Here is a 17,554-nt window from a genome sequence, read left to right as displayed (position 1 = left end):
TAACCACTAATAGAACCAGTCAATAGTCCCATGACCCTAGAGGTACCTCCTAGAGAACATGCAATCATTTAGCCAAAGCTAACATTAATAAATTAACAGTCAAGTTTGGAAGGGCCCTCCCCGGAGATCATCCCGGGGCATCCAACCCGTACTGTCACCACATATGCTCATACTCAACCAATTAACTACATAGATAACATATCCTATTCACTTCTTACTCCCCATTACTTAAGAGAAAGCAACCACAGAAGAACAATTAAATTTACATCATTCATTCACATTCTGTCAAGTTCTGTCCAGGCATTCCATTAACAATAGCAAGATATAGCTTAGCATTTATTAACATTCATCATCTTTCAAATCTACACCTTAATTTTATATTAGTAATCATAATCAACATGTAAGCTAGCAATAACTAGAAGAGCAAGACAACATCAGATTCAATCTAGAAATACGATCAATTCCATAACCGGAAATCGAAATAAGTCACCATAAGAAGCATAACACCAAAGGAAATCGGTTCACCACCTAATCCTTCTTCCGAGCATTATAAAACAAAGTGTTTCAATTTTTCTGAGACATCCAACCCTGACCTCGATGAGTCCACACCAATAATAAAGGATACACTTGAACCATCCAGGAAAAATTCCAAGCAAGAAATCCTATTCCAAACATGAATATCTAAATCCTATGCGAAAACCAGAAACGAAACACGTGATGGTTCAAGCACAAGCAAGAATATCTCATAAGCCTCAATTGCAGCTCATCCGGCCGAAAACGTCAAGAATCGAAGTCCATACACAGGAAAGAAAAACTACAGAGTGAAAACCAATTAGAATCCATTCCTTAACAAACTGGTTACACAAACTCAAACCAACAGCAACGACGTTGCAATTGCAACCTAAAAGAACACCATGAGACATCAAAATGATCTGAGTTTTGCAAAGCCCCCCCCCCCCCTTCCATCAAGTTCTTCGATATTCTCATGAGCGGCAACAAATCAAAACCCGTAAGAAACCCCAAGAAAAAACATAGAAACCTTAAGGGAAAATGAATCACGACCCATAGCAAATACATCACCTTCGATCCAACCTCGAAACCAATCATCGACTCCCAAATCCGCAGTATTTCACCTTCGTAAAAATTGGAAACAAGCCACATCGAACTCAATCAAAAGCTCAAATCCTTGCGGAACTCCAAATAAAGCCATCGTTCGATGAGAACGTCACCAAAATCAATTGCAATCCAAAACAAAACCTCAAAGGAAACACCCGCCGAATCAAGCACAGAAACCGTGTGTTACTTCAAGAACATTGCAAGATAAAAATCGAATCACGAGGTATTCCATCAGCAGATCTCATCTCCTAGGTTCCTATTTTATACCTCACAGATCTCGCACTAAAATAAGGAATGAACTTGCCTGTCCTTTCTTCGTTCCACTGCCAGAAGCCCTTGCTCACCCGTTGCATATCGCCGTGTCGCTTGTGCGAAGGTCGCGAGCTTCCTCTTCCAATCGCGATGCCCTCGAAGGAACTGTCCGCCTGGGGTAGCGCCTGGCCGAGTCCCGAGAGCCGATGGTGAGGGCAAAGACCGCAACCTGGTCCGGGAGCCAACCAGAGGTTGCTGATAGGTGGGATTTCATTGCTCCTACTTGTATAATAGGTAGAGTCCATAAATTTCTACGTATGAGTGAAGTGGTCCATCCTCTAGATCGCACTTTGCGGTCCAGAGTATCCAGCCTCTTGGATTCTGCGAATCAGGTATAGTTTTATACCTAGGTTAATTAAGTTCTAACCCGAAGTCAATTAAATCATATCCTTAGGCTAATTAGAGCAATCACCTCCTAATTAATTGGGTGTTAGTTTTGGCTTCCTCATGTTTAACTATTCTATCCCTTTTAAGTATGTCATACAAATTCATTTAAAATTTTGAAACATTTCTAAAATTCATAAAAAATTTTATAGGTTAATCCCGTAATTAGCATTCGGATGACTTTAGAAAATTTCATAAGTAAATTCATTAATTACGCTTACGGGACCTTACATCTACCAAGGTTATTAATGATAACCCCCAACTAGGGGTGAGCAGAAGTTCGGTTAAACCGAACAAACCAATCAAACTTACCGAAATTCAGTTCGATTTGTTTAGAAATTTATTTTTTTCCTATAAAATCGATTAATTCGGTTTGGGTTCGTTTTTAAAAATTTTTATTTGGTTAAACCGGATAGCCTGAATTTTTGAACCAAATCAAATTTTTTAGACCTTAAATTTTAAATCGAACTATTTTTTTTATTAAACCAAACCAATTTTTTTTAGAAAAAAATTGATTTGTTCGGTTATTTTCGATTTGTTCGGTTCAAGTTTTTCATAAATTCGGTTCAATTTATTCGAATTTTATCAAAAATTAGTTCAGTTCGATTTGTTTGAAAAAAAAAATTAATTTATATCGGTTCGGTTAATTCGGTTCGATTTTAACCGAATGCTCACCACTACCCCCAACCAAACACCCTCTTAGGGGTTTTCGAACTCATCGTCCGATTGCATGGATAGAAAAGTGAACTAGAAGATCACGATCATTCAAAATGTTAAACGTCTCTATCAGAGATGTGGGTAATGCACATGGCAGTACTAGAGGAATGGACATTTATGATGGATATCACAAACAAATCATTATCATAATAGGCCCTCACGTATATCACCATACCTTACCATGCATTTATAGCACCTACAAAGCATATCATTTCTCATTATCTAAGCATTTATGAGACCTGACATCTCGTTTTTCGAGGAAGATGATCGCAAAAATGATTTGATGATAAGACACTAAATGCCCGATTGACTCTCATTAACAAAAGTCTGAGGAGCACAATTCACTCGGTAGTATTACTAGGCCATTTCAAGAGAACGACAAAAGTCAAAGCAAATAAGAAAATGCCGATCAGAAGTCACAAATTCAAAGTGACTACACAAGGATGAAGGACCAAAGCGAAGTGCCAATTAACTCCAATTAGCGAAAAACCCTATCAGCCTTATAAACAAATGGCAAGTCTGCGGACAGGTTCCATATGGATACCACCCCTGGCTTAAGCCGAACTCACTCAGGACCTAGCTCCCTCGAGTCCAATCAGATTTGTCAACCAGATAGATTCCTTGTGGGTTACCTTCCCAGAGTTGACTTGATTTTCGTCTCTGTCCCCGCATCCCTGATCATCCCTGCCGATCAGTTAGCTTCTATATGGACACCAACCTCCTTTTTGGACCGGACTTACTAGGGACCTAGCTCCCTCAAGTCCGATCGCCCTTGCCGATCGGATAGATTCCTCGTGGGACGCCTTCCTAGAGTTGACTTGATTTTCTTGCCTCTATCCCCACTCTCCCAGTTGGCTTGGCCGATCAGAGGGGAGTTCTAGAAAATTCAATGAGGGCTTACTAGGCGGTCATAACCTTTGACATTGTTATAACTTAATTAAGCGATATACATTGGGCTATGGGAAAAGCATACATAACTAGCAGGCCAAGAGGTCATAAGGGCCAAAGGCGCATATAAGGCCATCACTATAACACATGGGCTTATGATCATACCTGTGTACCAGTACTTACACTATTTACATACTGATTTGATTGATGAAGACAATATAAGTATGGCGATACGACAGATTAATCGATCTCAGGATAATGCCTTATCAATACAGAGATTAGATTGTGAGTAACATTATAAAAGGAGGTCTTTCTCCTTTGACGAAGTACACATACATATTTATTTACGTATCTCTTCTTCTTCTTTTTCTTATACTACTACTGTTGTTTGCTTTTGTGTCACCACTTATTTTTGACTTGACTATACTAGTAGCTACGTCAAGGACCCTTCTAACCTATTTACCGATGATTTTTTTTTTTTTTTTTGTCATAGTCTCAGAGTCCATTTACGCTCTGTATTGTTAGTAGCCATCTCTCACTGTTTTTCGATGGGATCACTATTATTATTTGAAATAATATATGATTGGTTCGATAATTTTAAAGCGTATTATCATAAAAAATTAGTTAAACTGGATTTTCTAGTGACAGGTGGCGAACTCTGACAGGTAGGCGAAGATCGACGTGTAAGAGAAAACGTGACGATGAGGTTGACATGACGGCGGCCCCAAAACGCGATACGCGAATGGAGAGGAGCGCATATGCTCTCTTCTTATTCCCTCCCGAGAATATACTCAGGGGGAGGAGGAGGAGGAGGAGGCGGAGGAACAGCAGGAGCTCTTCGAACTCCTCTCCGATCCCTATCTTGTTTGGGTTTGTGGAAGTGGAACCATAGGAATCGGCAATATGGTTCCCACCGATTCGCTGCTGTGCACGAATCGTCTCACTTTGTTCTCGCCCTCCGCGCCGTCGGCGCGGTTCCGTTGCCTGCCTGCTCCATCGATTTCCCTGTCGTCATCTTCCTTTCCGGCGGAGCTGCGTCTGATATTGTGGCGGGGAGCGCGGAGAGTTGAGGGCTATGCGGGGAAGCGGAAAGAGATGACGGCGGAAGAAGTAAAGGAGGTGGAGGTGGAGGAGGACGTGGTGCCTCCGTTAGTGCAGGATGAGGAGGCTATCTTTAAGCCTCGCCGGATTGCTCTCTTTGTGGAGCCTTCCCCTTTCGCGTAGGTTCCTTTCCCTTCCTTGCTCAGCCTTTAACTATTTTTTTTTTCTTTCACTTGTAAAGAAGTTTTGCTGCTTATTTCTCATTCTTGTTGCATAAAGTTGCCATCTTGAAGCTAATCGAGTTTAGTTTGATAATTGCTCTGCGACGTATCCCATTTTGCTGGGGTTTTGAGATTTCCTTTCAGACTTGTCATGATTCATTCAACAGAAACCCTAGAATTAGAAGCAGCTTAGTTCGTATTTGCTTTGCTTTCTGGAAGCTCTGGTTTATCTGCTGTATGGCATATTTACTATTCCATGGTCAATTCTTTGGATGGATGTGCTCTTGTAAGCGCCAATAGAGGAATTAAAAAGGGCAAAATCAAAAGGCCCCCATTGCCGTTCCTCCCATAATTTTGTCCCGAAATGATCTGTTGACCTATTTCTGTTGTAGAAGTTACCGGGTATTTTTTTACAATATGTAGCAGCTACTGAGTACCTTCTACAACGTGTAGAAGCTTTCGGATAGTTGCTACAACGTGTAAAAGCTATCCAATAGCTGATACAATGTGTTTAGGGTGAGTTTAGAATTTAAGATTTATACTGTGTAAAAGCTATAACTACCCATTTGCTGCTACAACGTGTGTTTAGTGTGAGTTTAAGATTTAAAATATTTGAACACTATTATATCAAAATAGCTTTTACAACTATTTTAAAGTTAGTTTTGATGTAGTTTAAATAGTTTTGACCAAATTGGTAAATAGTATTTTGATATAATAGTAGTTATATATCCTAAAAATCTAAACCCTAAACTAACACTAAACACATTGTAGCAGGAGTAGCTGTTATACGTTGTAGCAATTATCGAGTGGCTTCTACATGTTGTAGCAACTATTGGATAGTTTTTACACGGTATAAATCCTAAATCTTAAACTCATCCTAAACATGTTGTAGTAGCTACTAGGTAGTTTCTATACATTGTAGCAGCTACTAGCTTGTACACATAGTAACTTTTATACATTGTAGCAGTTTCTGGATAGCTTTTATACCGTATAAATCCTAAACTCACCCTAAATAAGTTGTAACAACTACTAGCCAGTAGCTGCTACACATTATAGAAGCTATCCAATAGCTTTTACAATAGCGCTGGGTGAAGAGGTAATTTCGGGATAAAATCATGGGAGGGGCCGCCCATTTGATTTTTTTTGGAAAAAGGGGTGCTCATCTAATGTTTCTCTTTATTTGGGACACCCTTTTGCCTAATTAAAAACTTCAGTCAAGTCCGATAACAAGAAGAGAGAAAGTAAGACATTTAGGAAAACAACAAGTTTATTTCACTACAACAAGGTATCATACTGCAATTAATATTCAGTTGAGATATCCATATTAACGTGGGTACTCAATGCCACAGACCTCTACTTTTATGTTGGCTACGAGACTTATCCAATACTGGTTTGTTGCTTGCTGTCAGTAAATGTGTCCAAATCTAATAAATCTGATTTCCTTTAACTGCCATCAACGATCTTATTTTTCACTACCCTAATTGCCAGGTACATTTCTGGATACAAGAATCGTTTCCAGAATTTCATCAAATATCTGCGTGAAATGGGGGACGAGGTACACACTTATACATGCAACAACATAATCTAAAAGCTAATTAGGTACACGAATTGTATGGTAAATCTTAATCACTAGAAGAATAGCAAAACAGTGGTATCAGATTAGCATCTCAAAAGATAAAAGAAGATGATAAAACTAGGGTCTTGTTGTATCTCAGATAGCACGAACATACCACTAATTGTTGGGACAAGCTTGTTACACATAAAGGGTATTGAAAATAAATGTGTTGTTTCATGTAGGTAATGGTGGTGACCACACATGAAGGAGTTCCTCAAGAGTTCTATGGTGCAAAGGTTATTGGTTCATGGAGGTACACAAAATGGGCAATCTCCTGGTTTATGTACTAAACACTTAAGTAAACAGCCTCACATTAGTCATTTAGTTTCTCTGTTATTGACAACATTATCAATCTCAAGATACTTTGCATCTAGCAAGTTCAGAATGTCATTCTGATGGATATGATGAGTATGGTAGTATGCAAGTTTTCCTCCTTAAACAAAACTTCTACAAATCATATAAGGTTTTGATGGATGTTCTCATTCCACACACCTAGATTCAATCCAATACCATTTGTTTACTTCTCTGAGTCACCTTCACCTCCACGTTTGCAACTCTCCTTTTCCATGTATTTTTAATCTAATATTTACTTCCTTTTCCAGTTTTCCATGCCCTTGGTATCAAAAAGTCCCACTTTCTTTAGCACTTAGCCCAAGAATAATCAAAGCAGTTGCGAAATTCAAGCCTGACATTATTCATGCATCTTCTCCAGGAGTCATGGTAATCTTAACTTGGGAGTAGCTTTCATATTTGTGAAAATTATCCTTTTAGAATAAAGATTAAACTAATACCATTCTTTTCAACAGGTATTTGGTGCTCTGGCAATTGCGAAATTGCTTTGCGTTCCTATAGTGATGTCATACCACACTCATGTTCCAATGTGAGCTGGCTTTCTGCATTTGTATCATGACATGGCTATCAAAATAAATTATAAAGAAAAAAAACATTGTTCCTTTTCGCGAAGTACTTTTGCTAAGAAACGAACTAATAATTTCCAACTTCAGTTATCATACACATGCTTTAGATTTTTTGTTCCAAAGTGCGATGCCACGCCAATTCCTTGCTTGAAACTCTAAATGTTTCCAATCTTTGTGCTGCAGATACATTCCTAGATACACATTCAGTTGGTTGGTGAAGCCAATGTGGCTCATTATCAGTGAGAGAATTTTCCTTTCCATCTACCCTATAATTCTTCCAAAAGCTCCTCCAACAATTTTAGTTTGGTGCTTTATTCTCTGATTTCTATTTTGAAGGATTCCTTCACAGAGCTGCTGATCTTACTTTGGTACCTTCAGCTGCTATTAGCAAAGATCTTTTAGCTGCTCATGTAACAGCAGGTTAGCAGAGTGCCCTCAGCAGAATCTTTGTTCTGTGGTGTTAGTTTGATCCTTTGTTGATGGTTTTCTTTCTCAATAGCTAACAAGATACGCCTTTGGAACAAGGGAGTCGATTCAGAAAGCTTCCACCCTCGATTCCGTAGCCATCAAATGCGCATGAGATTAAGGTATCTCGTCGCCACACCACTGCCAATAGGCATGAACAGTTGAACGTGCAAGAATAATTGTGCCATATGAATTACTTATTTGTCTAAAAACTCTCTTTTGCCAGCAATGGTGAACCAGAAAAGCCCTTGTTGATTCATGTTGGACGATTAGGAGTCGAAAAGAGCTTGGACTTTTTGAAAAGGCTAGTTCTATTTTACTCTTCACTTTCCAATGAATACTAACTCGATATTGCTTGCCTAGTCAAAGGGATACGAATGGAATATCATAATGTAGGAGGAATGGAAAATGATTTCCATAAAATTTTCATATACAAAGCACAGCATATGTTGCTTTCTGAATACAGATAAGCAAGTAAATGTGAAGAGCTTGAAAACTTTCGCTAATATTTACATATACTCATTGAACAGGGTTATGGATAGGCTGCCAGGCGCAAGAATTGCTTACATAGGAGATGGACCATATCGGTATTCTATTCTCCCATTCCTTGTACCTATGATATTAATACATTTATCACTGGTTTGCTCACTTATGACGATAACATGCCCTTGTTCATTGACTTGGTCTCTTTGCAGGCCCGAGTTGGAGAAGATGTTTGCCGGTATGCCTGCTGTATTCACAGGGATGTTACATGCGGAAGAGCTTTCTCAAGCATATGCCAGTGGGGATGTCTTTTTGATGCCTTCAGAATCTGAAACACTTGGCCTTGTCGTATTGGAGGCCATGTCGTCTGGAGTTCCTGTGGTTGCAGCTCGCGCCGGAGGCATCCCTGACATCATACCGAAGGAGCAAGAAGGCAAGACCAGTTTCCTCTTCACTCCCGGGGACATTGATGACTGCGTGGACAAGATCGAGTGCCTCTTGTCTTGTGAAGAGTTAAGAGTAGCTATGGGCAAGGCCGCTCGAGAGGAGATGGAGAAGTATGATTGGAGAGCATCGACACGGAAGATCCGCAACGAGCAGTATAATGCAGCAATCTGGTTCTGGAGGAAGAAGAGAGCACAGCTGTTCCGGCCATTCCAGCGGCTGATGAAGAAGCTCAGGTCACAACAGATCAAGTGTGTATGATACGAGTAAGAAACGGAGGCAGTATGGCTTTGCCACAATTACTAATGATCAAAATTTTTATCTCACTAAATATAGTTGATTATATGAATTCTCCTATGTTTTGGACTCGATTTTCTATCATATTCCTGTGCCGTTTTATGAAACTGTTGCCAAGTGAAACTGAAGTAAACAAACAGACATGTCGAGCAGAGAGATCCTCGACAGACATTGCCTTCTCGGTTTCTCCTGCAATATATCCATGACTTAAAAATAGAGAATAAATAAAAGCATAACTAAATAACTGATGATCTTCCTATTCCACCAAGTAAACAACTCAACAAAACAATTAATTGAAACATATTTGTTTATCAAATACTTAATTAGTTTTCATTCATAAATCTGTTCTTAATTCAATGTATTTATTCTCTATTTCATTTCATTTTTTTTCGAGGGCATATTTTTTTAGATGCTGATACGGTGTATGATGGTGGGGTCCGGTCGTCAAAAGTCAAGGGGACGTGACAGTCAGAAGTCAAGGGGACGTGGTAGCCAGAAGTCAAGGGGATGAGACAGTCAGAAGTCAAGGGGACGTGACAGTTAATATACGGAGTAGGACCTCTGGGGGGCCAGTTGACGTATAAGACCCGGGCGGGGTTTAACAATCAGGAAACCAGGTCTGCGGCAGGACGGGTGATCAGGGCAAAACCCGACCTGACTTTACTGGTCGGATTTTCTCAAGCTAACTCGCATAAACAGACTTGTCACTCCCGATCGGGCCTGAATCACAAAAGCTGACAGAGAGAAACTCTGATCGCACCCCCCCATCCATCCAGCCTATTCAGCAATATATAGCAGACCAGGCAGGGCAACCCCGACCACACCCGGGCAGGATAGTAAGCACTACGCGACAACAGGTCAGGGAATCATAACCACCTATCAGAGAATACCTGTTGCATGTCAGGGAATATTTCAGCGGTTGGAGTCACCTGCAAACAGAACCTTCCTCCAGTCTATAGGAGTAGGCCATGTGTCCTCCACCACCCGACAAGTCCTGACACCCGACACCCTCTGATAGGGGTCAGTCTCCAGAAGGTACACACTATCATATAAAAAGGGGCGTCCTCTTCCTTGCGCAAGTACGCTCACTCGCACACTTGTCTAGTTTTCTTCTTCCTTCATACACTGTTCTTCTAAGGAAAAAGTACCTAACTTGAGCGTCGGAGGACCTACTCCGAGGACTTTTTCCCTGGTTTTTGGTCTCTAACGTTCCGTGTGTTTATCTAAGTGTGCACAGAGTCTTAGTATTGTCGGCTCAGGCCAAGTAGTCCTTCAAGGCCACGTGGGGGTCTGTTCGTCGAAGCCTGCACGACCACAGCATCACAGTCTCTCCTCCGTCAACACTAGCAACACCTCATCTGGCCTCCATCTGACTCAGATTCTGGACAGGATCAATTTAGCGTCATCTGTGAGAACTTTCTTCATCTGTTCTAGAGCGTGAAGATGGAGGACACTGGCAAAATCAATGTAACCATGACGACAGGAGAGTACGAATTGTTCAAGGAAGCTAAGAGGCGGGTGGCCTCCGAAAAATAGACTACCACTTCTCGACCATGCAAGATGCTGGCAGTTTCTAAAGATCTGACTCACGCCTCTGTTAGAGGGTCCAAAAGAAAACAACCCGAGGAGTTTCCCTCAGCCTTCTATCGGGAGTCAGGCCTCGATTACCATCACAAGGGCCTGAGCGGCTATAACAAGAAAGAGCAGCCACAGACTTCTATGGCAGAAAGCTCTCCGCCTAGGTATTCAAAGAAAGGTAAAGCTATAGTTCTCAGGGAGGAGCCTAGAGTGGAGCCTGAGGAGCAAGTGCCCTTTTCTACAAGGGTACTCAAGGAAGAATTACCCAAGGGGTACAAGCCTCCTGCTATCGGAGAGTATGATGGTAGCAAGGACCTGGAGGATCATCTCCGTAAGTTTAGAAATGCTCCCTGCTGCATCAATACACCGATGCTATTAAGTGCCGAGTGTTCCTGAATACCCTATCTAGCTCGGCACAGAAATAGTTTGATGGATTGTCGAACGGGTCCATCACCTGTTTTCATGATTTCAAGACTGTCTTTCTGTGTCACTTCGCCAACAGTAGGAAGTACCAAAAGGCGAATTACTCTCTCTTCGCGCTTAAGCAAGGGCTAGCCGAGCCCTTGCGAAGTTATATCAAGCGCTTCAATCAGGTAGCCCAGGACGTTCCATTGGTCACCTCTGAAATATTGATGAGCGCCTTCTCTCATGGGCTAGTAGAAGGGGAGTTCTTTCGAGACTTCATTCGAGATCCTGCAAAGAATTTTGATGAAATGCTAGGGAGGGCCGTTAGTTACATCAATGTGGAAGAAGCTCAAGCGGCCCGAAGAAAAACAAACAAGGCGCCTGCTTCCACCAATAAACCAGAGAAGAGGCCACCTCAACCGCTAGCCCAACCTCTTCCACATGCCTGGGACGCTCGACCGCCCTTTGGTCCTAGTCAGGATCCTCGACTGGTTCCACAGGTGGCAGCTGTTCAAGCCCCCCCGGCCTGGACCCTGGGGACCTCGTTACTGTACCTATCACCGGTTCCACACCCACGCCACGAGTGATTGCTTCCAGTTCACTCGTGACTCCCGGCGCACGACCGAGCTAGGCCTCCCCCACCTGAACTCATGCCCAAGCTTCAAAGGTTGGTGGATAGTCAACATGCTGCCACAGGTTTGGCAGGTCAACTCTGCAGACCTCAGCCCGACCTTGCTGGGCATGGGAATCAGCAACCTAGTCGCAACCAGGAGCTTGGGGCAACCAGGGAAGAAGAAAACTGGGGCAACGTGGCCATCCGAGAGATTGGCATGATCTCTGGAGGACCTATCGATGGAGATTCCACCAGGGCGTGAAAATCTCATGAGCGTCGTCAGGAGATACATGTTGTGGGATGCAACCGGGAGCAAGCTGTCGGGCCCGTAATCAATTTTGGGCCACAATATCTGGAAGGGTTGGAGCTTCCTCATGATGATGCTCTCATAATTAAGGCCGTCATAGCTAACAGTCGCGTGGCCAGAGTTTTCGTAGATACCGGGAGCTCTATCAACGTGATGTTCATGTTGGACCCCATAGTTGTTTTGATGTGATCAACCAAGTTAGGTTAGGTCATGCTTGTTATTTGATCCCTGTGTCTAAGTGTGCAGGAGCTTAGGAATGCAGGAAGTCGAGTGGAAGACGCAGCTAGCGAGAAGGACGATACGGGAAGGGAGTCGACGGGCTCGGTGCATCCGAAGGACGAAAGAGCTGCGGAAGAGTACACCGCTGGATGAGAAAAACGTGCACGGCGATCGGGGGACGAGAAACCTGCTCAAGGAGAAGGTCGGAAATTAGATTCGGGTGAGCCCTATTTCGGTTGGCCGCAATCACCCAAACAATCGGAGTTTTGGAAGACGAAAAGAAGGCAAAAGGAGTTGGAAAAGCTAGCTTGAGGCACCTTCAACAAAGTGTTGAAGGCGCCTGTGCTGCCTGCAGTGCTGGAGGCGCCCTCATGGCCTTGAGGGCGCCTTCAACCATGTTCGAGGCTCCTCAAGGCCATTAGAGGCGCCTCAGACCTAGTCTAGTGACCGTTTTCGCAGATGGATAAAGTTTTATCCATCTACTTGGCTGGAGGCGCCCTCAACCTCATTGGAGGGGCCCTCAAGGCTCGAGATAAGTTTTCCAGGAGCTATATAAAGGTCTCTGGAGCTAGGAAATTAATGAATTAACTCTGAATCAATTCCTAGCAACTTGTAAGAGCTTTTAGTGTGTAAAAGGTCTCTCCACCTTCAGAGAAGGAGACTTTTCTAGTGCACATGTTCAACCGTCTTGGATTAACAACCTTCTTGGTTGTAACCAAGTCAACTATCTGAATCTTCTTTCTTTTCTTTTATTGTTGTTATTTCTTTTATTGTTGCTAATTTTTGAGTTGAAAGTTTGAGGAGGGTATTTTTTATTTGTAGGTAATTCACCCCTTCCCTTTGTCGGTCTCGCTGCACCAACAAGTGGTATCAGAGCCAGACCACCTCAGAAGTACTGACCACTGATTGAAGGATCAAGATCGAGACGATGGTCGGAACAAACATTCATTCACCAAAATTCGACGGAGACTTCGCTACATGGAGACGAAGAATGGAGATATTTTTTAAAACGAATTTTGACATTCTTCTAACTATGAAATTTGGTTTTTCAACCCCAAAAGATAAAGAAGAGTACCAATGGACAAAAAAGGAGCAAGCCGATTTCATGGCCAATGGAAAGGTGAAATTTCACCTGCTCAGCGTTCTACCGCCCCAGGAGGTAAGTCGGATCGGAAGCTACGATCCGCCAAAGGCCTCTGGGAAAAATTCTTAGAGGTCCACGAAGGCACATCAGAAGTGAAATTAGCAAGGCGCGACATCCTCCGAACTCAGCTGACTAATCTTCAGATGAACAACGACGAAAAGGTAGCGCAACTTCAAGCGAGAATTAAGGAGTTGATAACGTAATTGAACTACCTCAGAGAATCGGTAACAACCCGAGACTCTATCCGGTACGCCCTCAACGCCTTCCCAAGGTCTCCAGAATGGGCACATCCTTAGTAGATGCATACTACATCTCCAAGGACTTTGAGGTAAGTACTTTAGAAAATCTGTTTTCTACATTCGAACTTCACGAGTCTCGAATTGCAGAGCCTAAACAATTAGAGAAGCCAAATCTCAATATTGCCCTACAAGCCGAAAAGGATGATCCCGACTCTGAAGCGTTAATCGACGAAACTAAAGTAGCGCTTTTGGTAAGAAAATTAAATAAGTTTATTAAAACTAACAAATTTAGATCGCAGTCAAAAAGGCATCAACACAATAAAAGGATTGCTCGTTGTTACAATTGCAACGAAGAAGGACATATCAAGGATGACTACCTGAAGACAAAGAAAAGGGATAAGGAGATGTCTCAAAGACCGACGTCCTCAAAGAGCAAGAGTCTGAAGGCTACGTGGGATGAATCATCATCCTCGGAATCAGAAGTCGAAGCCTTCTCGGGATTAGCACTGATGGCCAACCATCTTTTCGAAGAAACTAGCTTGGAGATGAGCAAAGATGAAGGGGGAGGATCATCAGAAGAAGAAAGTTGCAATGAAGGGGGAGCATCAGAAATAGAGGTAAGTGAGGTACGTAATCTGACTCCCAAGCAGTCCTTTCAATTCATAAAAGTTCTCACTAAAAACTTAGTTAAATTAGAAAAGGAGAATAATGAGTTGAAGTTAAACTTAGCAAAAGCATACCCACTAGAAATGTACGATAATTTAAAATCAGAGAATGAAAAATTGAAAAATTAAAAAATAAAATTGAAAAATTGAAAAATGATTATGTATGCTTAAATAAATTTCCAAAATCAAAACTCAAGTTATATGGAAAATTAAACTGATATATTAGAAAACAAAAGGGACAACTTAGGCAAATTCCCAAAAGTTATGTACCCCCTAAGTTCTTGATTAATCCAGTAGGAAGGAACCTTTACTGGGTTTCAAAATCTTTTCTAGACTAAATTCTTTTTAGTTAAAGCTTTCAACGAGAAAATTAAACATTAAAATTTCTTTATGAGGCTTTGTCTAAGGAAGTGGTTGTTGCTCCAATAACCAAGAAGGCCTAGTGCCTCGCTACCTGAAAGTCAAAATATTGAAATAAAATATTTAATTAACTTTCTGATAAAGTATTAAAATTAGAATTAAATAATACTTTAAAAAGGTTTTCAAACATTTTTTAAAAAAATATTTTTATACTTAGAAAAATGTTTCATGCATAAAATTTTTACTTAGAAAAATTCTCAAATAATATATTTTTTTCAAAATTAAAATTTCTTTTAAAATTAGAAATTTTTGTTTAAATCTTACCTATGTTTCACTTAGAAAATTTTCAAAAAATTTTTAACTTAGAAATTATTTTGAGATTTTTTTGATCTTTTCCTTAGAAAACTTCTACTTGAAAATTATAACCCTATTTCTTTTTGTTGTGATCAAAGGGGGAGAGAGAGGAACAAGTTTAGGGAGAGTTAGTTTAGGAAGAGTTAAAAATAAAAAATTTCTTTTTCTGAGTGTTGCAAATTCTTTTATTGCAACTTTTCTACTTAAAATGTTAGTTTAGTAATTTCTTTAAATCACTACTTGTATGTTTTTTTTCCCTAACTTGAACTTGGGTTGATGCACATCAAAAAGGGGGAGATTGTTGGATCTCATGGTTGTTTTGATGTGATCAACCAAGTTAGGTTAGGTCCTATTTGTTATTTGATCCCTGTGTCTAAGTGTGCAGGAGCTTAGGATCACAGGAAGTCGAGCGAAAGACGCAGCTAGCGAGAAAGACGACATGGGAAGGGAGCCGACGGGCTCGGTGCGTCCGAAGGACAAAAGAGCTGCGGAAGAGTACACCGGTGGATAAGAAGAATGTGCACGACGTTCGAGGGATGAGAAGCCGGGATGGAAGCCTGCTCGAGGAGAAGGCTAGAAATTGGGTTCGGGTGAGCCCTATTTCGGTTGGCCGTAATCACCCAAACAATCGGAGCTTTGGAAGACAAAAAGAAGGCAAAAGGAGCTGGAAAAGCTAGCTTGAGGCACCTTCAACAAAGTGTTGAAGGCGCATGCGCTGCCTGCAGTGCTGGAGGCACCCTCATGGCCTTGAGGGTGCCTTCAACCATGTCCGAGGCGCCTCAAGGCCATTAGAGGAGCCTCAGGCCCAGTCTAGTGACCGTTTTCACACATGGATAAAGTTTTATCCATCTACTCGGCTAAAGACGCCCTCAACCTCGTTGGAGGCGCCCTCAAGGCTCGAGATAATTTTCCAGGAGCTATATAAAGGACCTTGGAGCTAGAAAATTAATGAATTAACTCTGAATCAATTTCTAGCAACTTATAAGAGCTTTTAGTGTATAAAAGACTTTTCCACCTTCAGAGAAAGAGACTTTTCTAGTGCGTCTGTTCAACCACCTTGGATTAACAACCTTCTTGATTATAACAAAGTCAACTCTCTGAGTCTTCTTTCTTTTCTTTTATTGTTGTTATTTCTTTTATTGTTGCTAATTTTTGAGTTGAGAGTTTGAGGAGGGTATTTTTTATTTACAGGCAATTCACCCCTCCCCTCTTGTCGCCCCCGCTGCACCAACAGTTCAAAAGTGCGCTCGAGAGCATGCAGATCAACGCCAGCGAGCTTCAACATGTGGCTACTTCATTGTACGGCTTCACCGGCAATGAGGTACGCCCCATGGGCCAGATCAAGCTGGCCATATCTTTGGGTAGTGAACCTTTGGTGCGGATAAGGAGGAGCGCCTTCATAGTCATGGATTCACTGTCTTCCTACAACATCATCCTGGGAAGACCGACGTTACATGAGTTTCGGGAAGTAGTCTCCACTTTTCACCAAAAGATCAAGTTTCCCGTGGGAGACCAAGTCGGGGAAGTAAACGGGGAGCAGTTGGTCTCTCGCAGATGCTATATAGACATGGTGAAGGTAAAGGCTCGCAAGGCCTAAAGAATTTAGGATGGTAGGATCCACGTCATCCAAGAGGAGCCTTTGTCTACAGCAGGGAGCCCATCCCTTGGGAGGAGGTTCAACTGCATCCTGAGTGCTCTAAAAGCCTCACTCAAATATCTAGTGATTTGCCCAATGAGGTCAAGAAGGACTTGGTCCAGTGCTTGACTCGCAATAGGGACATTTTCACTTGGTCCCATGAAGAGCTACCCGACGTCAAGCCCAAGGTGGCTAAACATAAGTTACATCTTCTGCCTGATTCCCGACCGGTTAAGCAGAAGAAGAGGAATTTCTTGACCGAGCAGAATAAGATCATCCGAACTGAGGTGGATCAGCTCAGGAAAGCAGGTCACGTTAGAGAGGTACAGTTCCCGTCCCGGCTCTCTAATGTGGTCCTGGTTTTTAAGCCCAATAATAAGTGGAGCCTTTGCATCGACTTCTATGATCTCAACCGTGCCAGCCCCAAGCACTGTTACCTGCTATCCAGGATCGATCAAATGGTGGACTCGACTTTGGGGTGTGAAAGGATTTGCATGCTGGAGGCCTACCAAGGTTATCATCAGATTCCTCTGGTGCAGGAAGATCAAGAGAAGGTCAATTTCATCACGGCTGATGGTACCTTCTGTTATATGTAGGGGTGACCTATCAAAGAATGATGTATAAGATATTCAGAGAGTAGATAGGTCGTAATGTGGAGGTTTATGTGGATAATATACTCTTCAAATCCACTCTAGTCGTTAATCTGATTGCCGATGTTGAAGAGACCTGCAACACATTGTGGCAATATGGTTTGAAGTTGAATCCATTGAAGTGCCTGTTCGGGGCTCGGGGAGGAATGTTTTTGGGATATCTCGTTATTGAGCGAGGAATTGAGGTCAACCTTGAGAAAGTGCATGCACTTCGAGACATGAAGGCCCCTCAAAACATGAAGGAAGCCCAAAAGCTAGTAGACAGGATAACTGCGCTGTCCAGGTTCATATCCCGGTCGACAGATTGAGCGCTACCCTTCTTCAAAGTGCTCAGAAGGGCGACCAAGTTTTAGTGGGATGAAGAGTGCAATCAGGCCTTTGAAGACCTAAAGAAGTACCTGGAGACCTTACCCTCTCTGTTTAAACCTACAGTGGGAGAGCTACTTTGGGTGTACTTGTCAGCCACCCCTGAGGCCGTGGGGGC

The 17,554-nt window shown here is 42.1% G+C and overlaps 1 protein-coding gene across 1 annotated transcript; it reads left to right on the top strand.

The window, feature by feature from the left end:
- The first annotated feature begins 4,167 nt into the window (after positions 1-4,167).
- Positions 4,168-9,007, top strand: LOC122001189 (sulfoquinovosyl transferase SQD2-like). The gene is made up of 11 exons (XM_042555802.1): positions 4,168-4,637; positions 6,168-6,234; positions 6,477-6,547; positions 6,897-7,014; positions 7,101-7,174; positions 7,395-7,450; positions 7,548-7,631; positions 7,711-7,798; positions 7,903-7,980; positions 8,207-8,263; positions 8,372-9,007. Exons 1-11 carry the CDS (start codon positions 4,321-4,323, stop codon positions 8,862-8,864), a joined length of 1,503 nt encoding a protein of 500 aa, XP_042411736.1. The 5' UTR covers positions 4,168-4,320; the 3' UTR covers positions 8,865-9,007.
- The last annotated feature ends 8,547 nt before the right edge of the window (positions 9,008-17,554 follow it).

Source organism: Zingiber officinale, chromosome 7A (genome assembly GCF_018446385.1).
Source record: "Zingiber officinale cultivar Zhangliang chromosome 7A, Zo_v1.1, whole genome shotgun sequence".
Lineage (NCBI taxonomy): Eukaryota > Viridiplantae > Streptophyta > Magnoliopsida > Zingiberales > Zingiberaceae > Zingiber > Zingiber officinale.
The sequence above is the reverse complement of the archived record's forward strand: the minus strand, read 5'-3'. Positions and strand labels throughout refer to the sequence as shown.